Raw genomic sequence first — 26,897 nt, 5'->3', positions numbered from 1 at the left:
TATCCCTACTTCCCTTTTTGAACAAGGGAACCACATTTGCTATCTTCCAGTCTTCTGGCACTACTCCTGTAGACAAAGAGGGCATAAAAATCAAGGCCAATGGCTCTGCAATCTCCTCCCTTGCTTCCCAGAGAATCCTAGGATAAATGCCATCAGGCCCAGGGGACATATCTATTTTCACCCTTAGAGGGATGCCTTTAAGGGGGAAAACTTCAAATGAGGTGTGAGGGCCGAATTGTTTTACACAGTAAGTGCCTGGAACGCATGGCCAACGTAATGGTGGAGGCCAATATAATAGGGTCGTCTAAGGGGCTTTCAGATAAGCACATTGTAGCAGCCTGCTGTCTGCTAAAACACGGATAGGTTGCTCACTTGGCCAAATAGCAGAGGAAGCTGGATACATTGGTCAAATAAAACTCTGAAATCACAAAACCCACACAGCAGCCAGGTACTAATGATGTGAGAGTAATGCAAAAGGCAACAGCTATCCTGGACTAACTCATCACCAGCAACTTCTTCACTAAACAATGGAGGGCTCAGACAGAAAGGTGCCAGGTCCTGCTACATACACAAATGAAAAATAGCATGCCATGGGAATGATTAGCTGTTTCCAACTATTAAGTGTTCTCCCTGATTGGCCTATAGAAAGTTCCAGAAAACCATCTAAAAGGCATAAAAACAAGATTTACCTGAATTGTCTGAGGCCTTCTGAGACCAGTGTGGCGACAGCAAAGAACAGATGTCCATTCAGAGAGAGAGAAAGAGAGGAGGAAAGCAGCTTCGCAACTGCTTAAGTCAGCAAGTGACTTGGGAAGTATTGTAACCTTAAGGAGCCAAATCAGATTAGAGACAGTATGTCTAGTATTAATGGTTGGCGTACCTTTGTTCTGAATAACTTGGTACTGTTTTTCATTGGTACTGGCTTGAGTTTGTCTTGATTTGTCCATTTTGGTATTGTGGGACACCTGGGCAAATTAATTCATAACAGTCTGATGGGAGTTGTCTAACTTGTTTAAGGAAGAACTAGAAAACAACATGAAGAAGCAAGGAGTTCAGGGATATGGACCATGGGCAGGCAGAAGGGATTAGTTTAATTTGGTGTCATATTCAGCACAACATCATGGGCCAAAGACCCTGTTCCTGTGCTCCAATGTTCTATGTCACAAAAAAGTATTCAAACACATATGGGAAGACCCCATTGGATTTCAAGTTCAACGCCCTGACAGGTAAAAGGCCCAAAGCTGTTCACTGTATCCAATTATGGTCTCACTAGTGCCTTGCACAGTTCAACAAGATCTCCCTCCTTTTATAGAAGAACAGAAATTGCTGGAGAAAGTTAACAAGTCTGGTAGCGTCTGTGGAGACTGAAAGCAGAGTTAGTGTTTTGAATCCAGTATGATTGATGTTCAGAGCCATTCTGAAGAAGAATCACTGGACAGAAAACATTTTCTCTCTGTTTTCTCTCTCTACAGATGCTGCCAGACCTGCTATGTTTCTCCAGCAACTACAGTTTTTGCTTCAGACTTTAAGCATCTACTGTTTTTTTGTTTTATTTTACTTTTATACTCCATTCTCTTTGAAATAGAGACCAACATTCCATTTGTAACACCTATGCCTACTGAATGTGGACCATTCTGTCCATTGTGCTTGCATTGGCCCTTTGTGAGAACACTCATCTGCTGCCTTCTGTCTATAGCTCTGAGTCTCCCATTTAGCTTCTTACTCCCGAGTGCCAGTTGATTAGTGAATCTAGATGGTATTAGTGAGAAAATGTGAGAAGTGTTCAGTGGAGCCTTTACAAAGTTGATCCCTGGGCTTCACGGTGCACAGCCTCATGGCTCTGCAGTGATGCTTCAATCAGAAGAGAGACCGAATGGACTTGTTCAAAGGGAGGCTTGAGAGCATTGGCTCCGCCTCCTGGTAGCCATCACTTGTCGTGATAGAGGTCAGAGCTGAGAGCCTTTTGGGAGCAATGATACTGACTTCCAACAGACGGTAAGGCGCAAACAACTGACACAAGATCCTTGAGGGCAACAACAGAGAAAAGACACAGGAAACCTGAGGGATGAGCGATCACACAAGTGTTGAGAAAGTAGCTGACAAAACCCCACATGGATAATGGAGTATGGAAGGGAAAGGAGTGTGGATGAAAAGGAAAGGAATGGCAAAAAAGGTAGAGAGAATTGCAAATGCAAGATTCACCAGCCGGGAAGATTGGCGTTGCTTTGAACGATAAAGGGATTAGTGTCCAGGAGGGACTAGGCTGGTTTGAAAATTAAAAGCTAAAGAGTTGGATTGCAATATTTTGAGGACAGAGTGTTAATTGTGTACTGGCCATTCGCGGCTGGAGTGTGGAAAATTCAGAGACAACCATATTTGGCCAATTCTGAGCATTTCTTAGCGAGAATGGGAGGAGGGCGAGGGCTCGCTGTCAATCAGCAAAAGCTTTTTTGGCTTCCCAAGCACTTTACTGCAAGCTCAGAATAGACAGCTTCCTGACAGCAGGCTGGTTATGGTGGGGCGGGGGTGGGGGAAAGAGAACAATGCCTAATAAAGGCTTTAGGTGGAAGGGAGACTGTGTTGAATAGGATATGGAGTAAAATAGAAAATAGAAGCCAAAACAGGCCTTTCAGCCCTTCAAGCCTGCTTTGCCAGTCAACAAGATCATGGCTGATCATCAACTCAGTCCCTGTACCCACTTCCTCCCCATATCCTTTGAAACCCCTTAATGCTAAGAACTATATCTAAATTCTTCCTGAAAACATCCAATGTTTGGCCTTAACCATTTCCTGTGACAGATAATTCCACAGCCACACCACTCTCTGGGTAAAAACATTTGCCCTCATCTTAGTTATAAATAGCCCATCCTAGTATATGATTATTTTAGAGGTAAAAACAATGACTGCAGATGCTGGAAACCAGATTCTGGATCAGTGGTGCTGGAAGAGCACAGCAATTCAGGCAGCATCCGAAAAGCTTCGAAATCGACGTTTCGGGCAAAAGCCCTTCATCAGGAAAAATGATTATTTTAACATAGTGTATAACAGCTAGTTACAACCGGGTTACGTGATTGCACTTTAGGGATTCTAAGAAACAGAAAGAAACCAATTTTGCCATTAAGTTTGCACTGACCCTCAGAAGAGTATCCCACCCAAATCCAGCCCCCTACTCTATTTCTGTATCTCTTGTGGTCTAATGCACCTAGCCTCTGCATCCCTGGACACGACGGACAATTTAACATGCCTAATCCACCTAATCTGCACATTTTTGGATGATGGGAGGAGACCAGAACACTGAGCAGAAACTCACATAGACATAGGAAGAACATACAAACTCTGCACCGACAGTCACCCAAGGCTGGGATCGAACCCTGGTCCATCATGCAGTGAGGCAGCAGTGCTAACCACTGAGCCACTGTGTCATCCTGTGGTTGAGATTCTTCAGACAAAATTTAAGATTAAAAACATAATATTGGTTATCTATGCAAAATGTAACACACAAAACATCAACTTAAAAGATTGAAACACTGATTATATTCTCAGAGAGAGTCCTTTATGCTGTTTCTGTACCTTGCCTTTAAGGATCCCACATGTTGTGTGCACAGAATGTTGTGACTTTGCTAGGCAGTTCCTCTGCCGTGGATTTGCAAGTTTCTGACTCAGAAATAGTTGCTTTGTGGTCATATCAGCTTAGCAATTTTTTTTATTCCTTCATGGGATGTGGGTTTTGCTGGCTGTGCCTGCATTTATTACCTGTTCCTAGTTGCCCTTGAGAAGGTGGTGGTGAGCTGCCTTCTTGAACCACTGCAGTCTTGAACCAATGGCCTTAAGGAGGGGATTCTACAATTTTGACCAAGCGTCAGTGAAGAAATGGCGGTATATGGTGAGTGACTTGAGGAGGAACTTGAAGATTTTCTCATATAGCTGCTGCCCTTGCTCTTCTAGATTGAAGTGGTTGTGGTTTTGGAAGGTGCTGATTGAGGTTTAGATTAGATTATATTACATTACATTACAGTGTGGAAACAGGCCCTTCGGCCCAACAAGTCCACACCGACCCGCCGAAGCGCAACCCACCCATACCCCTACATTTACTCCTTAACTAACACTACGGGCAATTTAGCATAGCTAATTCACCTGACCTGCACATCTTTGGACTATGGGAGGAAACCGGAGCACCCGGAGGAAACCCACGCAGACACGGGGAGAACATGTAAACTCCACACAGTCAGTCGCCTGAGGCGGGAATTGAACACGGGTCGCAGGCGCTGTGAGGCAGCAGTGCTAACCACTGTGTCACCGTGCTGCCCACACGGTGGGCGGCATGGTGGCACAGTAGTTCTTTGGTGAATTTCTGCAATGCATCTTGTAGATAGTACACACTGCTGCAACTGAGCATTGGCATTGCTGGGAGTGGATGCTTGTGGATATCATGCCAAGCAAGCAAGCTGCTTTGTCCTGAGTGCTGTTGGAGCTGAATCCATCCAGGCAAGTGAGGAGTATTCCATCACACTCCTGACATGTGTCTTGTAGATGTTAGCAGGCTTTGGGAAGTCAGGACTTACTCACTGTAATATTCCTAGCCTATGACCTTCTGTTGTGGCCATTATGTTTATGTAACGAGTCCAGTTAAGTTTCTGGTTAATAGTAACCCCAAGGTTGTTGATAGTGGGGCATTCAGTGATAGTAACATCAATAAGTATCAAGGGTGATGGTTAGATTGTCTCTTATTGGAGATGGTCACGACATGGTATTTTTGTGGCGCATAAGTTATGTATCACTTGTCAGCCAAAGCCTGGAAATTGTCCAGATCTTGTTGCAATTGAACTTCAGTACCGAAGGAGACTCAATCAGTGCTGAGCACTGTGAAATCATTGCTGAATATCCCCACTTTTGACCTTATGATGGAGGGAAGGTCATTGATGAAGCAGCTGAAGGTGGTTGGGCCCAGGACACTACCCTGAGGAATTCCTGCAGCTGAGATGACTGACATCCAATAACCACAACCATCTCCTTTTGTGCCAGGTATGACTCCAATGCTTTGCTGCTTTAAAGAAACTAACCCACTGAGTTAGCTGATGCCTGGTGAGTGACCAGTTATTGGACCGTTCTCGATAATATAGGCCATAGGAACATGACCATGAGCACAGAGATCACTCTCTGGGAACACTGCAATGCCAAACTCACTGGTGCCAAGTTGGGCAAAGCGCCCTGTTTGGTCCCAGTGCTAGATTCTCGAAAGGCAAGAAAATCTTAATCCTATTACATTTGCATTGGTGAGCAAATGAGGTTGTCAGGGATGCATGAGAGCATTAGCAAACAATGGCTGACATTCTGGTTGACATTCTGGCCACTTCACATCATGCCAAAAGGAAGTGTCTCCATTTCCGACTCCTTTTCAGTCCTTGCCATTGGTTTGTCAGCTCATGGCGAAGAATCTGCAAGAAAGAAGAAATTTGACCTGCAATAAAGCCTGAATGTTGCACCAAGCACACTGGGACTCACCTTCCAATGTTTGTCATCGGTGAAAATGGTGCTTTTGGCAATATCCACTCTGTTCCAGGCCACAGCCAGCTTCATCTGGTGATCCAGGTTCTCCTGGCCTTTGTGCCCATGGGAACTAGAGGCTGAGGCATCCAAACAGAAGGGAAACAGGTCATGTTAAATGTTTGGGACTGATGCAATGCAAACAAACTGTGGTGCAGTGCTAATGTCACTGATCTAGTAATCTAGAACACCGAGCTTATGTTCTGGGAATAAAACAAAGAAGCAAAACTAATGTCAAAACAGAAACACAAATTGCTGGAAAAAACTCTGCAGATCTGGCAGCATCTGCAAAGAGGGAAACAGAACGCTTTCAGTTCTGAAGAAGGGCCACCGGACTGGAAACGATAACTCGGCTTTCTCTCCTCCATAGATGTTGTCAGACCTGCTGAGTTTCTCCAGCATTCTGTGTTTGTTTGCTTCACGCGCTGGGGACGTGGGTTCAGATCGCACCATGGCAGATGGTGAAATTTGAATTTGATTTAAAAAGAACAGTAGAATATAACAAAAAACTAGTCTACTGGTGGCCATTGTTGATTGTTATCAAATTCCATCTGGTTCCTATGTCCTTTTGGGAAGGACATCTGCCAGACTTGCCCGGTCTGATCTACGTGTGACTCCGGACACACACCAATGGATTTGTCCCTGACCTGTCCTCCAGGACATTAAGAACAGGCAATAAATGCTGGCCCAGGCAATAGTGCCCATATCCCATTGATAAATAATAACAACTAAGCCCAGGGTCAATCTTCAACCAAAATTCTCTGATTGTTGAGTCTGAATCTTGGCTGAGTGCACCATATTTAACCTTAGCTGCATTTCCCTTTGTGCCCCAATTCTCTGTCACTCTAGAAATTACATTTTCCAAGCTCGCCTCAATTGGAGATAATGTTTGAATGAGTTCCCTCAGTTCCACAACTTGGGTTGCGGGGGAGGGGGGGGGGGGCTCGCTCGTGAATGGACTGAGAATCTTCTCCAAACATCTAGCCACACAAACAGTGGTCAGATTCCTGCCCGGATTAGACCCACCAGGCTTGGTTCCTGTTCAAACCCGTCTGCCATGTCAAAACGCTTGCTGAGATGCATCTGGTCTATTGTCTCTCTGTTGTCCCTTGGGGCTGTATCAGGAGCCCAAGGTTAAGGTCCAGCATGAAAACACCAGAGAATCTAGCCCCTACCATTCTGACATTCTGGACCTGTTCACACCCACCTTTCAGCAAGGCCTCCAGAATGGCAACATCCAACTCATCATTCCTCGACTTCTCCGTCCTGAAAACAGTCAGCAGCTCCCTCATCCTAACAATGTCCTGAATCTGAGGAGAGAGGACGAGCAGTAATTTACTGATTTTACAACCACGTTCATCAGTAACACACATATAACTGCTCAGCTTCTGGTAGCAAAAAGGGAAACTCAGCCAAAGAGACTGAGGTTTGCAGTACAGAGATACCAGTATGGGTTCAGAGGGTCAAAGAGGGGAGGCACAGTGGCACAATGCCAGGAACTCTCTGTAGTGTTTGCATGTTTTTCCAGCGTTCTCTGGGTTACATGGATTGGCCTTGCTAAAATTATGTTGCCTGTCGTGTCCAGGGATGTGCAGTTTAGCTGAGTTAGCCATGGCAAAAACGCCATGTGGAGCTAGGGGGATGGAGTAAGTGGCGGGTTTGGGTGGGATGCTCCTCGAAGGGTTGGTGCATGATTATAGGAAATGAGCAGAAACTATTCAGCTGGGATAGGAGCTATGTAAACATTCTCGTGATAACAACAGTCAGAACTACTGAGTGTTCCAGAGCATTGAAAATAGCAGATCTTGAACATGATGCTTCGAGAACTTTATATCAATTGCGCTTTCCAATTTGAAATGTTTTGCCCTTGGGCTGTCCACCTGACATAAAGTAAGTTGTATATGTAAAACAACTACAGGTAGTTCTGCTTTAACATGTCTTCCGTTAATGTCAATTGGCGATTGGGTGAATGCGGGACACATTTTCTGAAACAGAAACTTTTAAAGTGTATGTCGTCTGTAACGTGACTATACCTGCAACACTTTTAAGTGTATTTGTATTGCGTGATTTTTGTGTAGCGTGGGTCACACAGGAACGCAACTACTGCGTAATAGCAGAACTACCGTACATCAACTGAATCAAGCAGTACAGCTTGCCCAGAGAATAAGTTGAGTGTTCTTTCAAGTTATGTAATATTCCAGTTGAAATGGTCTTATAATCTTTCTTGGTTATGCATTTTAAGAGTAAAGCTTACTTGTGGAAAGAAAAGTGTTGGAGTGGGGATCAGGCTAACGGCTCAGGGTTGGAACAGTAATGGGAGAGTCTAGGACCACAGAGCATGATCTCAGAATAAGGGTTTGCACATTTAAGACCGAGATGAGGAGGATGTTCTTCTCAAAGAGAATAGTGAATCTGTGGAATTCTTTTAGGGCATAGGGTGGATCAATAAATAGATGCAAGGTTGAGACAGACAGATTTTTATTCAGTAAGGGGATCAAGTGTTAAGGAGAATAGACAGGAAGGTGAAATTGAGGATTATCAGGTCAGCCATGATCTCATTAAATTGCGAAGCAGACTCGAAGGGCGAAACAGCTGACATTTTATGGTCTTGTTGAGAAGAAACAGGAGCAGGAGGAATTCTCTGTCACTTGTTTGTATAAATCCCCCACATCTAGCAATTGTGAGTGCATTATTCCCCGTATCTCCCCCCACTGGCAATTGGTCCTGACCTCTCAGTAATGGGAGATGTGACTATTCAGTTCAGATCTGTACTCAAGCTTCAACTATCAGATCTAATCAACAAAACAGATTTGCATTTGTACAGCATGTAAATGGGGCATTTGCAGAGAACAGTTCCCAATATCTAAATGAAAGACCAAGTTAAAAATTAGCCATGAAGAGAAAAAGTTAAAATTGAAAAGGAAAGTGAAAATGTAGATAATATAAAGAGGTCTTTAAAAGGTGAAAAAAAAGTCTTTCACGGGGAACTTGTGAGTGATGAAGTTATGCTGAGTTTATTAAAAAAACACTTGACATCAGTTATTTTACAAATGATGATGGAAGTGAGAATCTGAATGTACAGCTAAAATGATTTGAAACAACTGTCTGAGGTGACTGGACAGAAGGAATTTATTCAAAATGGTTTTGCAAATTCCAAGGTGGATAACTGGGCTCTGTTTTGACTGTGAACTGATGATATGGAGAAAGAGCATTGAATTCCAAGTGTTTCCCAGGTTCTACAATAGCTCCTGTGGATTGGTAGGATGGCAAATGTAATCAAATGATGGATGACAGGAGAGAGAGACAGAGAGAACGGTAGGCCAGTTAGCCTGACATCAGTAAGAAGGAAAACTCAACCATGGAGTCAGCATACTGAGTAGGCAGTTGGGAGGTCATGTTGCAGCTGTACAGGACATTGGTTAGGCCACTTTCGGAATATAGCGTGCAATTCTGGTCTCCAAGCATGTTGTGAAACTTAAAATAGTTCAGAAAAGATTTACAAGGAAGTTGCCAGGGTTGGAGAGTTTGAGCTATATCAATAGATGGGGACTATGGAGGCTGAGGGGTGACCTTATAGAGGCTTATAAAATCACGAGGGGCATGGATGGGATAAATAGACAACGTTTTTTTCCCCAGGATTGTGGAGTCCAAAACTAGAGGGCATAGGTTTAAGGTGAGAGGGGAAAGATATAAAAGAGACCTAAGGGGCAACTTTTTCATGCAGAGGGTGGTACGTGTGTGGAAGTGGTGGGGGCTTATACAATTACAACATTTAAAAGGCATCTGGATGGGTATATGAATAGGAAGAATTTAAAGGGATATGGACCAAATGCTGGCAAAATGGACTAGATTTATTTAGGACATCTGATCAGAATGGTTATGAAGGACCAAAGTGTCAGTTTCTGTGTTGTATATATCTATCACTCTGTGACTCTGTTGCCAATGGCAAATGGCTAGAAAAGATGTCCACTACTGACAGAAGAGCGCACAGTTGCCATAATGATGTGGTCAAGAGAAAGGTTGGAAATTGGATGATGAAAACTGCTTGTCCACAGAGAAATGCTTGCTTTAATTAATCTCACACACTGTCCCTCACACGCACCAGCATTCTGTTATTTTTATTTGTCACCATTCATTTAATATCTGCCTGTCAGGAAGAAAACGCCTCCCATTTCAGCAGAAAAGGTTAAGATGAAATGAGGGCTGCATGACATTCAGCCCCTTACCCCTTATGTGGAGACAATCCTGACTCTAACCACCCCAAGTGGCTGACTGACTGACTGTGTCTAAGCCTCTGGATTGGTACCAGGGGCTGCCACAGTACCCGAACCCACTGATCAAAGGCTAACCCATTAATTTGACTGAGGCCTACTGATAACCATGTCAAGCTTCCTGGTTTTGTGTCTGTCCCTTGAGCCTGATAAAGGACAAAAAGAGAAAAAGAAAAGAGAAGGTAGGGTTGCTGTGAGTATCTCAGGAGACTCAGAGCGAGTAGGTGCTGTGAGAGCAAACGAGGTGCTCTGCAGTGCAGCCTAGTCCAGTCCATGAGCTCTTGAGGAGCCGTTTCAGGATACTGAGACAAACACGATGGACTGAATGGCCTCATGCTCGCATGTAACTCTCCTATAGTTCAATAGAAGATAACATAATATATGGTTGAAATTTGTCAACAGCCTTTAAACAAGAGAAATATGCCGAATAACTGGGGTGTAGATATTATACTGCCCATGACTGGAGAAAAAGACTATTGACAGATCCAAGAGTCAATAAATCATTTGAAAGCTGTCAACATGAATGTTGCTTAAAATAAGTAAACCTTTCATCAAATCTTTGTATCTTACATTCATCTGGACAATTAACAAGAATGCCAGTTTAAGGAGTATAAATATTGGTTTCCCCTTAAATTGAGTCTTATTTCAGCCATATCTATAGGCAGTTCATCTGAGTCATTAGTGGGAAATCTCTTAAAATCCCCAGTTCTAGATTGAATTGGTGAGCATTTAGAAATGGCAGAACTCAGGCAGTCAATTTGTGAGAGTTCAATCCCAGTCACATGGGACACATTCAGTGGAGTTTTTGAAGAAACCATTGGAGTGGGGAATAGAGTGTGGTGTGTATAGTGTTTCAACCCCATCATCTGAGAAGGTCCCCACACGTGCACACACACACTCACACACTTTTTATCAAAATCCGGAAGGGATTGTAATAGCATAGACAGCAGCCACAGTGACATGGATATCGTTGTACCTTTTTGGTCCATGATGTTATCTCCCGCTCAGAGAACTTGTCATACATTTCAGCAAAGAACATGCGCAGTTGCTTCTGGACGAAGGAGATGGTTATCTGAGCCATGGGCAAGTCAGCCGCATTAGCCAGAACATCTGCTACTCGTCCTGAACCTTCCACTATTACACAGGGGGTGCCATTGCCCATGGCATTGTATATTGTCTATAACAGAACAAACACCGTTACTAAACAACAAAGCCCATGGCAGCCCTTACACAACAGGAGGCCTTTTGCTCCAAGCTACTCCCTTACATTAGTCTCACCACGCCCTTCTTCAGCCCCTCAAAAAGAAAACAACATGCTTCAATGATGAACTGCAGCCTGTAATTAAGGTGGGTCACGTTTCTGATCTGACAATCCAACTAGGAATCAATGAAGTCCTGAAGTGCTGAGGAAGTCACAGCTTTAACCTTCCTGAAACTGCAGCAAAGCGTCACTGTCAGGCAGCAGCACGGCCCTGGAGAAGGTAAGGAGAGAGTTCAAGGCACCGAATTCAGAATCTCCTTCAGGCCTGAGCTCCCAGGATCTTGACCAAAAGTTAGAGACGCTGGACTCACGAGCAAGGCCTCTACCCCTGCTTTTGATTGGAGAAGCCCGGGGTCAGAGAGTCAGTGCTGAGGGAGCACCACACTGTCAGGGGTGCATGTAGAACTGAGGAAGCACTGCACTGTCAGGAGGGAGGGTGGCTGCAGAACCGAGGGAGCGCCACACTGTCAGGGTGGGGGCTGCAGATCTGAGGGAGCGCTGCACTGTTGAGGGTTTGTGGGGGTGGCTGTAAGACTGAGGGAGTACTGCATTGTCGAATGGGGAAGTAATGAGGGAGCATCTCACTATGGGGTGGGGTGCAGAAATGAGAGAGTTCTACATTGTTGGGGGTGGGGGGGGTGGAGGGAGGGTGGCACCACTGTGGAATGCCACACTGTTAGAGGTGCCAGCTATCAGATTATTCATCAAAGAAAGGCCTCATCTATCTTCTCAAGTGGAGTCAGATTTCCAACAGCACTTCTAACTGAATATTGACCAGGTCTCAACAACATTATAGGGGAGATGTTCTGCATAGGTTCTGGCATTGCAAATGTAGAGTGGCATGGTGGCCCAGTGGTTAGCACTACTGTCTTACAACCACAGGGACCTGGGTTCAATTCCTGCATTGGGTGACTACCTGCAATGGGATTTGCACATTCTCCCGACGTCAGTGTGGGTTTCCCCCCACTATCCAAAGATGTGCAGTTGTGGTGAATTGCCTAGTCATTAGTCAGGGATAAATGTATGGAAATGGATCTGGGTGGATTACTCTTTAGAGGGTTGGTGTGGACTTGTTGGCCAAATGGCCTGTTATCACACTGTAGGGAATTTAATCTAAGTATACTATTAAAGGAACTTATTCTATTTGTAATCTTTGGGACATCAAGAAGTTGTAAATAGGGTGAAAAGAAATACAAGTTTGAATCTTGCTTTTCTCACTCACGTTCAGAGTTCCTGGGCCTCCTTCAAGGACAACACATACAATTGGGGTTTCAATTCCAACATCTAGAAAACAATTATTAATCAGAATTTGTCAGCTGTAAGATCTTCCGCTTTCTTAAACAATACCTTCTTTCCTTTGGGTCACGCGTTCTAAACATACATAGTGAGAGAGTGGGGCTCCTTATTGAAAGCAATATTCCTAAATCAGATCCTTCATTCTTGATTTTTGCCCTTCCCTTCCAGACAGGAAAACCATAAATCTACGCAAAAGTTGTTGCCCATAGTTTCACTGAAAGCAATATTGCTGGAGGAATCACCTCAGAAATCAGACATGATAGTTACCATCACAGTTTTTGTGATTTATGTTCCATCTCCTCTTTTAAAAGTTCCAACATTTCCAACAGTTTCTATGGCAGGAGCGTCTACACCGCATGAGTGATTGGGTAGATATTTTCAGCTATTTGTCTTTGAGAAGCTTCACAGCTCAGACGGGCATTATCCTCACCTCCAATCCAAACATCAAACAGTCTCAGGATTCTGATAACATAGACGAGTTACAATCTCTACAATCAAACATGCCCAGAACAGGACCGGCCAGGTACAACATGGGGTTAGCTATAAGTAAAGCTTGCTCTATACTGCCCCCAGCAAGCACTGCCAGATCAGGTACAGCAGAGGACAGACAGAGAGTAAAGCTCTCTTGACACTCAACTGAAAGTAAAGCTCCTTCTGCACTGACCTCATCAAACACTCTCAGGACAGGTTTAGCATGGGATTAGATAATGAGTAAAGCTTTCTCTACTCTTAAACTGAAAATGGGGTCAGATACAAGGTACAAATCTTTTTACTCTTTTAAACTTAAAGCTTCCCTACTCTTTTGAATTGTAAACAGAGTATTTTCTACACTGACTTCATTAAACACTCCCAGGACACGTTTTAAACTGAAAGTATAGCTCTACCTGCACCATCCCCAATCCCTCCCTGTAGAAATACATCACAGTTAGGTACACAATAAAGCTGCCTTGAATCTTATAACCTGAAAAAGTAAAGCTCCCTTAACACTGTTTCCATCAAAATCTCCCAGGATAGGGACAGCATGGAGTTAGATACAGTGAAGCCCCCTTGACACTGTTTCCATCAAACATTCCCGAAACAGAGACAGCCAATGACTAAGTTCACTGAGAGTCCAGTGTGGTCACAGCATTGTTTCAATTGAGATTAAAAGTGTCTATGGAATGTATCACAAAACAGACTCCATATAGTAAAGTTCGAAAACAGTCACATAAAACACTTACAGGAAAGATAATGGCCAGGTTAGATACAGATTTAAATTCTGTCTGTATTACTTCACCAACACTCCCAGTGCAATGATTGCACCAGTTGGGTTGAAGTGTTAAACTCAACGTACGGTGAATGTAACTGCCTAACGCAAAACCACAGGTGGACAAGCCCTACCTTCAGTTCCCATTCGCTGCTTTGAGATGTACTTTTCCAATTGGGCCCTTAGGAGAATCTCCACACCATATTGTCCATGGGTGCCATTGTCAACCAGGATAAAGTGGGTATGGTTGTAGTCCAGGCAGGATAGTCTGCCCTGATTGGCCTCATCCATGTAATATTCCACAGGAAACCTGCCCTGTTCCAGGAAAGTGAATTCTGATTAGTTACAAGCAGTATAGCTGTTATATCACTTCTGCCTCTGGCATTTCAGCTTAGAGAGAGCTTAGTTTCTGTCTTCTTGCTGAAGTGGTGATCAGTCAGGTAGAATGTGAGTGAAGCCCTCTAGGAAAACTAAGATTTCAAATTCTATAACCTCCATGTCCATCAATGACATGTGACCTCACCTCACAGCTCAGATCCAGCTAGTGGTCCTTCTTTTCAGGGCTGTCCTTGAACTTTGATTTCTTCATTCATGACATTGCAAGCAAGGCCAACATTTAATGCCTCGCCCTAATTGCCCCGCAGAAGGTAGTGGCAACTGCCATCTTGATCTGCTACAAAACAATCCGATACTCATTGGCAGTTTGATAGAAGTGAATAGCTTTGGCTTTGTCAGAGGGCTCTTAAGCCTGTGGGTCTGGAGTCATATTTAGAACATTGCCTTCTCGAAATGACCCCTTTTATAATGGGGTAGCTTAAACTCCCATGTTTTAAATAGTTAACGTAATTTAGTAATGAATTTAATTGATGTTCTCAGACCAGTACTGGACCTCCAAATTACTGGTCCAGTGACTTTACCCCTGTCTCTCCCCAGCATGGCTCTCTCTCTCTCTCTTTCTCTCTCTTTCTCCTGGTGTACTTCTTCAACTACCTCATGCTCTAAAGAAGGGTCACTGGACCCAAAACGTTAACTCTGATTTCTCTCCACACATGCTGCCAGACCTGCTGAGCTTTTTCCAGCAATTTTTGTTTTTGTTTCTGATTTCTAGTATCCGCAGTTCCTTTGGTCTCCAATCATCAGTCTCTCACCATCTCTATAGCTCACCTCCCCAGTTATCAGGATGTCTTTGTATCAAACAACTGACCTGCTATTAGCAGGTCTCTCCCTATAGAAATCAGGATATCTTTCTACGCTCACTTCTCATTTTTCCCTCTGCGGCTCACTTCTGCAGTTACACGAAACTCCTTCCCTTCTGGCTCACCTCTCAATCCATCAGGCTCCTTTCTGCCTCTCTCTCTAACACTCTAACACTCTCTCTCTCTCTCTATCTCTCTTTCTCTCTCTCTCCCCCTCTCTCAATCACTCCTCGCACCAGCTGTCAGTCTCTTTTTCCATGGATCGCCACTTCTCTAGCCATCCGGCTCTCTCTCTCTATATGGATCATCTTCTCTCCAGATATCTGTATTACTCTTTCTCTAAGGCTTAGTTCTCCAGCTATCTGGATCTTACTGTCTACTGCTCATGTCTCCAGCCACCAGGCTCTCTCTCTCTCTCTCTCTCTCTCTCTCTATTGTTCACCAATCCAGCTATTGAACTCTCCCTCTCATGTATATGATGATTCAGCTCTCCAGTTGTCAGGCACTCTCCCGATCTAGTCACAACCCTCCATTCTGAAAAGCATCCCTCTGTCTCTTATGGCTAAGCCAGTTCTGTATCCATCTTGCCAGCTCAACCCTGATGCCATCTTTTGTACCAGTTTGCCATGGTGCCGGATTGGTAAGGGGACTAGGTTTTATTGCGTCCTTTTTTTCATTCTTTTCATTGGGAATTTAGATAGTGGGAATGGAGGTTAGGGCGTTGAATGTTCCTTCTGCAGAATGTGGGAGGTAAGGGACACCACTAGGGATGGGCACAATAGAAATGTGGAGCTTGTTCAAGGAACAGCTACTGCGTGTCCTTGATAAGTATGTACCTGTGAGGCAGAGAGGAAGTGGTTGAGTGAGGGAGCTGTGGTTTACTAAAGAAGTTGATTCTCTTGTCAAGAGGAAGAAGAAGGCTTATGTTAGGATGAAACGTGAAGGCTCAGTTAGGGTTCTTGAGAGTTAAAAGTTAGCCAGGGAAGATATAGAGAGAGAGCTAAGAAGAGCCAGAAGGGGACATGAGAAGTTATTGGCAGGTAGGATCAAGGAAAATCCTTAAGCTTTCTATAGTGTATTGGAAATAAGGATTAAGGGTGATTTAGTGGTTTGGATCAGAAGTTGGCTAGCTGAAAAAAGACAGAGGGTGAAGGTTGATGGGAAATGGATCCTGGAGATCAGTTACTAGTGGTGTACCACAAGGATCTGTTTTGAGTTCACTGCTGTTTGTCATTTTTATCAATGACCTGAATGAGGGCGTAGAAGGGTGGGTGAGTAAATTTGTAGATGACTCAGAGGAGTTGTGGAATAGTGCTGAAGGATGTTGCAGGTTACAGAGGGACATAGGTAAGCTGCAGAGCTGGGCTGAGGGTTGGCAAATGGAGTTTAATGCAGAAAAGTGTGAGGTGATTCACTTTGGAAGAAACAACAGGAATAAAGAATACTGGACTGATGGTAACATTCTTGCTAATGTAGATGAGCAGAGAGATCTCGATGTCCATGAACATAGAACCTTGAAAGTTGCCACCCAAGTTGATAGGGTCGTTAAGAAGGCACACAGTGTGTTAGCTTTTATTAGTGAGGGATTGAGTTTCGGAACCATAAGATCATGCTGTACAAAACTCTGTACAAAAGTCTGGTGCAGCCACACTTGGTGTATTGTGTACAGTTCTGGTCACTGCATTATAGGAAGGATGTGGAAGGTTTGGAGAGGGTTCAGAGGAGATTTACTAGGATGTTGCCTGGTGTGGAGGGAAGGTCTTATGAGGAAAGACTGAGGTTGTTTTTGTTAGAGAGAAGAAGGTTAAGAGGTGACTCAATTGAGACATATAAGGTAATCAGAAAGTTAGATAGGGTGGACAGTGAGAGCCTTTTTCCTTGGATGGTGATGGCTAGCACGAGGGGGCATAGCTTTAAATTGAGGGGTGATAGATACAGGACAGATGTCAGAGGTAGTTTCTTTACTCAGAGAGTAGTAGGTGCATGGAACACACTGCCTGCAACAGTAGTAGACTCACCAACTTACAGGCATTTAAATGGTTATTGGATAATTGTATGGATGAAAATGGAATAGTGCAGGAAAGATGGGTTTTAGATAGGTTTCTTCTCAGATATGTCAGCGCAACATCGAGGGCCGAATGGTGTAATGTTCTATGTTCTACGTTCATGGTAAATACGTTTACAGATGACACCAAAATTGGTGGTAAAGTGGACAGTGAAGAAGGTTATCTCTGAGTACAATGGGATCTCGATCAACAGAGTTTAATTTGTATAAATGCATGGTATTATATTTTGGTAAAACAAACATTGGTAGGACTTATACAATTATTGGTAGGTTCCTGGGAGTGTTAGGTAGAAGTGGGTACTGCAGATGCTGGAGATCAGAGTCAAGATTAGAGTGGTGCTGGAAAAGCACAGCAGGTCAGGCAGTGTCTGAGGAGCAGGAAAATCGGGCAAAAGCCCTTCATCAGGAAAGTTGTCAAACTGAGACCGAGGGGTGTAGTTCCTTGAAAGTGGTGTCACACGTAGACAGAGTGGAAAGAAGGCTTGGCTTCATTGGTCACAGCATTGAGTACAGGAGTTGAGACATATTATGGCTGTAAGGCCATACTTGGAGTACTGCACACAATTCGGGTCACCCTGTTAAACTGGAAAGGGTGCAAAAAACGTTTACAAGGGTGTTACTGAGACTGGAGGTTTTGGGTTATAAGGAGAGACTGGATAGCCTGAGGCATAGAAGGCTAAGGAGTGACCTTATAAAGATTTTAAAAATCATGAAGATGAATAGCCAAGGTCTTTTTCCCCAGGATAAGGGAGTCCAGAACTGGAGCACATTGGTTTAATGTGAGAGAGGAAACATTTAAAAGGGACTGAAGGGGCAACTTTTTTACGCACAAGATGATGCATATATGGAATGAGCTGTGAAAGAAAGTGATCAAGGCAAGTATAATTGCAACATTTAAAAGATATTTGGACAGGTATATAGATAGGAATGTTTTGGTGGATATGGGCCAAATGCAGGCAAACAGAACTAGTTCAGTTTAGGAAGGCTGATCAGAATGGATGCGTTGGGCTGAAGGGACTGTTTCCATGTTTTATGACCCTGTGACTCTGTGGCTCACCTCTCCAGCTATCAGTCCTCTGTCTATTGGTCACATCTCCAGCCAACAATTCTGTGTATTGGTCATCTCTCCAACTATCAGGTCTTCTCTCTCTACTGCTCATCCCTCCAGCTATGAGGTGCACTCTCTCTCTGTGGCCCACCTGTTCCCACCAGCTATCAATCTCTTTCTCTCTCACCAGCTCTTTTCTCCAGCTATTAAGCTCCCTCTTACTGTATGGCTCACCTCTCCTGCTCTGAGCCTCTGCCTCCCTCGCTTGCTTTGGCTCACATCTCCAGTTATCAGCCTCTCTCTCTGGCTCAACTCCAGAAATTGGGCTTCTCCATCTCTTCTCCTCTATCGGTCACATCTCCAGCTATCACGCACTCTCTCCCATTCACTCACCTCTCCAGTTATCAGATTCCCTCTCTGTTGGTCACCTGTTCATATATCAGTCTCTTCCTCTCTAATGCTCCTCTCTCCAGCTATCAGGTACACTCTTCCTATATGGCTCATCACTCCAGCTTTCAGACATGCTCTCTTTGGGCTAACTTGTCTAACTATCTCTCCAGGGTCTACCTAAATGTGGCTCACCTCTTCAGATATCAGCCTCTCTCGGTTATGCACAATACCCCAACTCGCAATACCAATGGCCACAATCTGTTGTTTCTTGGATTGGCTGGTCATCTTACAGTGTCGCACTGACTCTCCAACATGCCTCATCACCCCAGCAAATGTGCCTCCCGTGATAATCCACGCACCTGGGAGAAAAACAGAAGTGTAATTGTCAAAAGTCAGAGAGAATCTGCCACAAGAAGTCAGGCTTTAGATGAGGGAACTGAAAGTAAAATCTAGAAGCGTGCAAATGACACAAAGGTGGGTGGATGGGTGTACTATTAGGATGAGGCAGAGCGTGAGTGGTACAAATTGAGAGACTGTCCAGATGTGTGGCTGATAGTGTGCACAAACGTGGGAGCAAAACCAGAAAGGCAGATTTCTACCTGAATGGCTGTAAATTGTAAGTGGGGAACACGCAATGAGGCCTTGGTTTCCAGTACACCAGTTGCTGGACATGAGCATGTAGATGAAGCAGGCAGTGTGTGGTCTTTCATTGTGAGAGGATTTGAGTACAGGGGGAGGGATGTCTTTCTGCAATTAGACAGGGCCTTGATGAGACCACACCTGGAGTATTACATGCATTTTTTTGTCTCCTTATCTGAGGAAGGATTTTCTGGCTACGGAGGGAATGCAGTAATAGTTGACCAGACTGATTTCTGGGATAGCATGGCTAACCAATGAAAGGAGACAACCTTGGTTAGGACTGTATTCACTGGAGTTTAGAAGAATGAAGGGGATCTTTTAGAAACCTGTAAAATTCAAACAAGACTAGACAGTATAAACACAGAAAGCATGGTCCCCCAGTGACAAGGGAGTCCAGAACAAGGGAGGTCACAATTCAAAGATAAATGTTTGGCCATTTTGACTGAAATGATAAGAAATGTCTTCACCCAGAGAGTTGGTGAGCCTGTGGAATTCTGTGCCACAGAAAGCAGTTGAGGCCAAAATGCTACATGTTTTCAAGAAGGAGACAGATATAGTTCTAAAGGAAAAGTGGATCAAAAGACATGGGGAACAAGTGGGAGCAATGTATTGAGTTGGATGATCAGCCATGATGACACTGAATGGCACAGCAGGCTCAAAGGGGCCGAATGGTGAACTCCCGCTCCTATTTTCTATGTCTCTACGTTTCTAAAACAACGAGGAAGGAGATGGCAAAACAAAATAAGAATATTGTCAAAGTGAAAAGGAACTTCGAAATGAAGAACATGAAATGGAATCACAAAACATTCTGCAAACATATTAAAGGAAGTTAAGGAAGAGATCTGGGGACACTATTATACTTGCATATGAGGAATTGTTTGGTTTCACAGAACTTAAGAATTGCTAAGCAGCGAGAGATGACATTGATGCTTTTCATTTTGCATCATCAGGAGTGAAACACAACAAAACTAATTTTCATGATGATACAATGTATCCACAGAATGACAAGAGAGGACTGATTGCTTACTGACTTGTGCACTGAAATAAATTATTAAGTTTATCAATGAAATTATATTAGGAAGGAGCCTGACAAATTATTTTTAAAAACTGAATAACTTGCAGAAAATTTTGAAATGGCAAATAAATGTCAGCACCAACAAAAGTAGATAGGAAGTACATGAAAAGACTTCTGGATTTGCAAATGGAGTGGACGAAGAAAGGGTTTCAAGGAGTCAGGTTCAATAATCATTAATGCAGCATGGACTAACAAACTTATAACAATATAAACAAAGCAATGGCAATCTAAAGAAACAAAGCCAAGAGCATGTGAAGATTTAAACCCATAAGTGATCCGAATTGCAGCATTAGAGGTCTGTGCCCAATTCTGATCCAGATATTACAAGTCGCAAAGGTACAACAAAAATTTAGAAAGATCTTACTAGAACTGATAATTTGTGAAATAATCAGCAACATGTTTAAAAATAATGGTTGTGCAATACCTGTCGATTGGGCGACTTTAATTAGGCCTCTCTGGAACATGACTCTCAGGCCTCGCTTCAAGTGAAAGTTCTTTGCCCCTCCAGTTACAGAAATGAGAAGATGTGGAGGGTTTAGTCCCCAATACTCAGTCATGAGATGGTAGAGTGTTACTGGAGCAGTGTCATTTGAGACTCTGGCGTACTGAAAAGAAGAGGTGGGCACAAGTGTTAGTAGTGACACATGCCACTAATCCTGGTAGCCTCTATTTCAGGAGGATCCGTCAAGTGACACCAACTGCAATGATTGCACCCTCCTACGATTAGTCACACAGTGCATCCATCACCATAACCTACCATTGGCCATGAAGGAATGAGTAGACTCTGTGTCAGGCAACTATCGATTTCCAGGCAAACAGCCTTTATTTCTCCTCTCTACTTTTGTTTCGATTTTGATTGTTAACATGGTTATCGATAAGGGGAATTAACTTTTAATTTTGTTTTCTATTGATTGCCAGAGGAGGAAGCAGACTCACTTCTGCAATGATCTTACTGAATGGCGCAGCAGCAGGCTGAATGGCCTGCTCAGTTTGTGTGTGCCTGTTTGTAAGCCTCTTCTCAGAAGAGGCCATGCACTCTGAGAGTGCAAAAGCACACAAAGTCACGTGAATCCTTCAGCAGCTTAGCTCTGCACAGCTCAGTGGGAACCACAAAACAAATTACTCAATGTCACGGGGTAATATGCACATTGTAAGTAAACAGGAAGTGAGTGATGTGGATTGGTCACCAATGGAGTGTCCCGATAGGAGATTGCAGGATGCTCCGATCTCTGCTGGGTTGGATGCATCTGTTGAAGACAATCCATAACCAGCAGCAGGAAATATTTGAGGTTCTAAATCATGGAGTCATGGAGTCATAGAGTCATACGGCATGGAAACAGACCCTTCAGTCCAACCAGTCCATACTGACCATGCTCCCAAACGAGATTGGTCTCACCTGCCTGTTCTTGGCCTACATTCCTCCAAACTTTTCCTATTCATGAATTTAGCCAAATGTCTTTTAAAATTGTAACCGTATCAAACTTCATAACTTCCTCTGATAATTAATTTCCATACACAAACTACTCTCTGTGTAAAATAGTTTACCCCTCAAGTCTTTTTTAAGCAACAGATGGTGACATCTTGAAAAATTTCCATGTTACAGAGGAGGAAGTGCTGGATGTCTTGAAACGCATAAAAATGAATAAATCCCCAGGACCTGATCAGGTGTACCCTAGAACTCTGTGGGAAGCTGGGGAAGTGATTGCTGGGCCTCTTTTTGAGATATCTGTATCATCGATAGTCACAGGTGAGGTGCTAGAAGACTGGAAGTTGGCAAACGTGATGCCACTGTTTAAAAAGGGTGGTAAGGACAAGCCAGGGAACTATAGACCAGTAGGTGGTAGACAATTGTTGGAGGGAATCCTGTGGGACAGGATGTACATGTATTTGGAAAGGCAAGGACTGATTGGGAATAGTCAGCACGGCTTTGTGCGTGGGACATCATGTCTCACAAACTTGATTGAGCTTTTTGAAGAAGTAACAAAGAGGATTGATGAGGGCAGAGCAGTAGATGTGATCTATATGCACTTCAGTAAGATGTTCAACAAGGTTCCCCATGAGAGACTGGTTAACATGGTTAGATTTCATGGAAAAGAGGGAGAACTAGTCATTTGGATACAGAACTGGCTCAAAGGTAGAAGACAGAGGGTGGTGGTGGAGGGTTGTTTTTCAGATTGAAGGCCTGTGACCAGTGGAGTGCCACAAGGATCAATACTGGGTCCACTGCTTTTCATTGATTTTGAATGATTTGGATGCGAGCATAACAGGAATAGTTTGTAAGTTTGCAGATGACACCAAATTTGGAGTTGTAGTGGATAGTGAAAAAGGTTACCTTGGATTACAACAGGATCTTGACCAGATGGGCCAATGGGCTGAGAAGTGGCAATAGAGTTTAATTTAGATAAATGCGAGGTGCTGCATTTTGGGAAAGCAGATGTTTGCAGGACTTAATGGTAAGGTCGTAGGAAGTGTTGTTGAATAAAGAGACCTTGGAGTGCAGGTTCATAACTCCTTGAAAGTGGAGTTGCAGGTAGATAGGATAGTGAAGAAAGCGTTTGGTATGCTTTCCTTTATTGGTCAGAGTATTGTGTACAGGAGTTGGGAGATCATGTTGCGGCATTTTTAGAATATTGTGTACAATTCTGATCTCCTTCCTATCGGAAGGATTTTGTGAAACTTGAAAGAGTTCAGAAAAGATTGACAAGGATGTTGCCAAGGTTGGAGGATTTGAGCTATAGGGACAGGTTGAATAGGCTAGAACTGTTTTCCCTAAAGCGTCAGAGGCTGAGGGGTGATCTTATAGCGATTTATAAAATCATGAAGGGCATGGATAGGATAAATAGACAAAGTCTATTCCCTGGGGTGGGGGAGTCCAGAACTAGAGGGCATAGGTTTAGGGTGAGAGGCAAGATATAAAAGGGACCTAAGGGGCAACTATTTCATGCAGAGGGTGGTGTGCGCATGGAATGAGCTGCCAGAGGAAATGGTGGAGTCTGGTACAATTATAGCTTTTAAAAGGCATCTGAACAGGTATATGAATATTAATGGTTTAGCGGGATTTGGGCCAAATGCTGGCAAATGGGACTAGATTGAGTTGGGATATTTGGTCGGCATGGACGAGTTGGACTGAAAGGTCTGTTTCCGTGTTGTACATCTCTATGACTCTATGACTCTATTAATCCAAAGCTGAAGGCCATTATTGTGTGGGCATGGCTTGAAATCCCCACTACTGGTGGAATTTAAATTAAATTAATAAATCTGCGATCGAAAGTTAGTCTCAGTTTTGGCCACTGTGGAAACAATTGTCCTCATGTCCTGTCGGAGAAAGTGAGGACTGCAGATGCTGGAGATCAGAGCTGAAAATGTGTTGCTGGAAAAGCGCAACAGAAAACCTGCTGCGCTTTTCCAGCAACATATTTTCAGCTCATGTCCTGTAGGGATGGAAATACTTACCTGGCATGGGCAACATGTAATTCAAATCCATAGCAATGAGGTTGACTCTTAACTGCAAGGGCAATTAGTTCAAGGCCATTAAATTTAGGACACAAATGCCATGTGGTGCTGGAACCCACAATCCATGACAGACCATGGTAACTTTAAGTTGGCTGGATCAGGAACATGGTTGTGGTTGTCGGAGGTCAGTCCAGAACATCTCTGCAGGAGTTCCTCAGGCCCAACCATCTTCAGCTCTTTCATCAATGACCTTCCCTCTGTCATAAGGTCAGAGTGGGGATGTTCACCAATTGTAAATTTACAGAATGGTTGCAGTACTAGCAAAAGTTATCTCTCCCATTGAGTCTGTGTTGGCTCATTGAAGAAGAAATGTAACTTGATCCCTTTCCCATAACTTACACATTCTTCCTTGTCTAATAATGATCTAATTCCCTCATGTAAATTTCAGCGCAAATGTGTCTGCTGCATTCTCAGGCAATACATTACAGATCATAATCACTGCATGAAAACGTCTCTTCTCATGTCACCATTGCTGCTTCTGATAAATTAAATCTGTACTCCCTGCTTCTGATAAATGAAGTCTGTACTCCCTGCTTTGTTATCCTTCTACTAATGGGAACACATTCTCTGTATTCACTCTGTCCAGGCCCCTCATGCTGATCAAATCACCTGTCCACTTTCTCTTCTTGAAGAAAAACATGCCCAACATCGCTGATCTATCTATGCAACTGAATGTTTTCACTAGAACCATTCATAAATCTTTTCTACCTTGTCTCTAAAGCTGTATCACCTTTGGCCACATAGTGTGCATGACCTGTCAGATACTGAAGCATGTCCAAATGCACCTAGATCTGGGCGATATCCAGGTTTGAGTCTGACAAGTAAAATTCGTACTACACAAATGTCAGACAATTTCCATTCCCGAACAAGACAGAATCTAACCTTCACACCTTGACATTCAGTGGCAGTACCATTGACCAGAAACAGAACCAGACTCACCACATAATGCAGTCATTACAAGAACAGGTCGTGGGGCTAGGAATACTGCAGTGAGTAAGTCAACATCAAATCACAAGACACAAGTGGGCGGCACGGTGGCACTGCTGCCTCACAGCGCCTGAGACCCGGGTTCAATTCCCGCCTCAGGCAACCGACTGTGTGGAGTTTGCACGTTCTCCCCGTGTCTGCGTGGGTTTCCTCCGGGTGCTCCGGTTTCCTCCCGCAGTCCAAAGATGTGCAGGTCAGGTGAATTGGCCATGCTAAATTGCCCGTAGTATTAAGTAAGGGGTAAATGTAAGGGTATGGGTGGGTTGCACTTCGGTGGGTCGGTGTGGACTTGTTGGGCCGAAGGGCCTGTTTCCACACTGTCATAAAATCTAATCTAATCTAAAGTCAAGAGTGTGATGAAATACTCTCCACTTGCCTGGATGAGTGCAACTCCAGCAGCACTCAGAAGGCTCAACACCATTCAGGACAAAGCAGTCCCACTTGATTGGTACCACATTCACTCCTACCACTTTTGATGTTCAGGAGCAGCAGTGTTTACCATCTACAAGACACACTGTAGATGTTCTCCATGGATCCTTAGACAACACTTTCCAAATCTATAAAGGCAAAGAAGGGTAGGGGTTTTTGAGAGGGATGAAGCAGCATTTGCAACCATTGGATTAGGGTCTGATCCTCCTGGTGTTCCCCAATGTCCAGCGCATTAACCATCTGGACACATGATGGAGGGAGGTTCAAAGTTGAAACATTCAGTGGTAGACATGGCCTCAACAGCAATGGAAAAAAAAAATTGTCACAATTCCTGACTACATCCTGTGAGCAAACACCTGTCATTGATACAGGGAAACAGCTCCAAAGTCTCTGTTTTTAAAGCTTTTCCTATTGGCAGATGCTCAGTCAGCGACTCATTAGGATCCTCCTTCCATTTTTGACCTGATAGCTTGCAGGAAGTGTGTGTAATCGAGTTATAAATAAAATCTTCACTGCTGTTGAGTGGCATTTCAAAGCTAAGAGAACCAAAAGTTCCTGATGTTTTACTGAAGACACTGATGCACTGGTAATTTTCACACTTTTAATCTGCCACCCCCTCTCATCACAATCACCCTGCGGCACTTAAAATCCCACCCGAGTTGCTTGAATTGGTCTGATAGGCTGGATATGAGTGACAATAGGAAGGAATGATGTGGAGTTGCTGGTGCTGGACTGGGGTAGACAAAGTCAGAAGCCACACAACACCTGACTTCGCCTGACAAAGCAACAGTGCTCCGAAAGCTTGTGATTTCAAATAAACCTGTTGGACTATAACTTGATGTCACGTGACTGATGAACAGGAAGAAAGATTAACAACTAACCTTCTAAATTGAAGGTATAACACGGTCGGGATATATTCACAAACCTTTGCAACTTTCTGCCCTTGTCCTTCAAATACTATGTCTCCAAATGCATCGGTAGGGACTTGCCGGAGGTGTTTCATGGCATTCCATTGCTCACCGTGTAAACGACCCAGGTTAATAGCCTCCTCTCTGTGATGTTCCCTGGGGTATCCGCACTCACATACTGACCTTTGAAGAGAAACACAAGCTGGATCAAATTCCCCAATTGTAGTTCAGGGCAGGTTCCCAGACCCAGCCCCCCTCAAACAAACCATATCCATCAATCCTTTGGTTAATCTACGGGCTGCTGCTGATAACCAAGCAGAGCGATGCCTTCAGGTCTGACAAGCCTTCACGCCCCGGGAACTGTGTTTAATTATGGCCCACTGCCCGCCCTACAAAGTACCAATCATTTCCTACTGACCCCTGCGCTTCACCACCAAGGTCCCCTTCCTGTAACACTTGTTTTAATTGTGGGACGGTGGGCCTCTGCGTCAAGGCTTCTCCTTTTCCCCGGAAACAGGGCTAGGGTTCTCGAGATAAGTAGAAATCCTGGCTCAGTGTGGGTAGCACAGTGACTCAGTGGTTAGCCCTGGTGGCTCACAGCACCAGGGTCCCCAGTTCGATTCCAGCCAGTCGGGTGACTATCTGTGTGGAGTTTGCACATTCTCCCTGTGTCTGCGTGGGTTTCCTCCGGGTGCTCTGGTTTCCTCCCGCAGTCCAAAGATGTGCAGATCAGGTGAATTGGCCGTGCTAAATTACCCATAGTGTTAGGTACATTAGTCAGAGGGAAATGGGTCTGGGTAGGTTACTCTTTGGAGGGTCAGTGTGGACTAGTTGGGCCAAAGGGCCAGTTTCCACATTGTAGGGAGTCTAATCTAAAAAAACCTCTAACTCTTTCTGAGTTAGCTCTCACTAAGGAGTTTTTGTAAGATTGCTGCGGGGTGACATTGGATACTCTATATTGTTCCTGTAGTAAAAGGAAAGCAGGCTCGGTAATTTTCTCACTCCTCAGTGTTGATATTTGTTTATAGCA

At 43.9% G+C, this 26,897-nt stretch overlaps 2 protein-coding genes across 3 annotated transcripts in view; both read right to left on the bottom strand.

Annotated features, from left to right (window-relative positions):
• cps1 (carbamoyl-phosphate synthase 1, mitochondrial) overlaps positions 1 to 26,897 on the bottom strand; it is a 730,040-nt gene that overhangs the window by 137,261 nt on the left and 565,882 nt on the right. The window lies entirely within an intron of this gene.
• trpm2 (transient receptor potential cation channel, subfamily M, member 2) overlaps positions 1 to 26,897 on the bottom strand; it is a 179,330-nt gene that overhangs the window by 115,521 nt on the left and 36,912 nt on the right. For both annotated transcript variants that reach the window (XM_043693432.1, XM_043693433.1), the window contains 8 exons: positions 25,885 to 26,050; positions 20,455 to 20,635; positions 18,509 to 18,675; positions 13,752 to 13,932; positions 12,298 to 12,359; positions 10,791 to 10,991; positions 6,751 to 6,853; positions 5,502 to 5,623 (listed from right to left, as the gene is read on the bottom strand). In XM_043693432.1, coding sequence (XP_043549367.1) covers positions 5,502 to 5,623; positions 6,751 to 6,853; positions 10,791 to 10,991; positions 12,298 to 12,359; positions 13,752 to 13,932; positions 18,509 to 18,675; positions 20,455 to 20,635; positions 25,885 to 26,050 — 1,183 coding nt within the window. The remainder of the gene's footprint in view (positions 1 to 5,501; positions 5,624 to 6,750; positions 6,854 to 10,790; positions 10,992 to 12,297; positions 12,360 to 13,751; positions 13,933 to 18,508; positions 18,676 to 20,454; positions 20,636 to 25,884; positions 26,051 to 26,897) is intronic.

The sequence above is a fragment of the Chiloscyllium plagiosum genome, chromosome 7 (assembly GCF_004010195.1).
Source record: "Chiloscyllium plagiosum isolate BGI_BamShark_2017 chromosome 7, ASM401019v2, whole genome shotgun sequence".
NCBI classification, from domain to species: domain Eukaryota; kingdom Metazoa; phylum Chordata; class Chondrichthyes; order Orectolobiformes; family Hemiscylliidae; genus Chiloscyllium; species Chiloscyllium plagiosum.
Note: the sequence above shows the minus strand (reverse complement) of the source record. Positions and strands in the feature narration are given on the sequence as shown.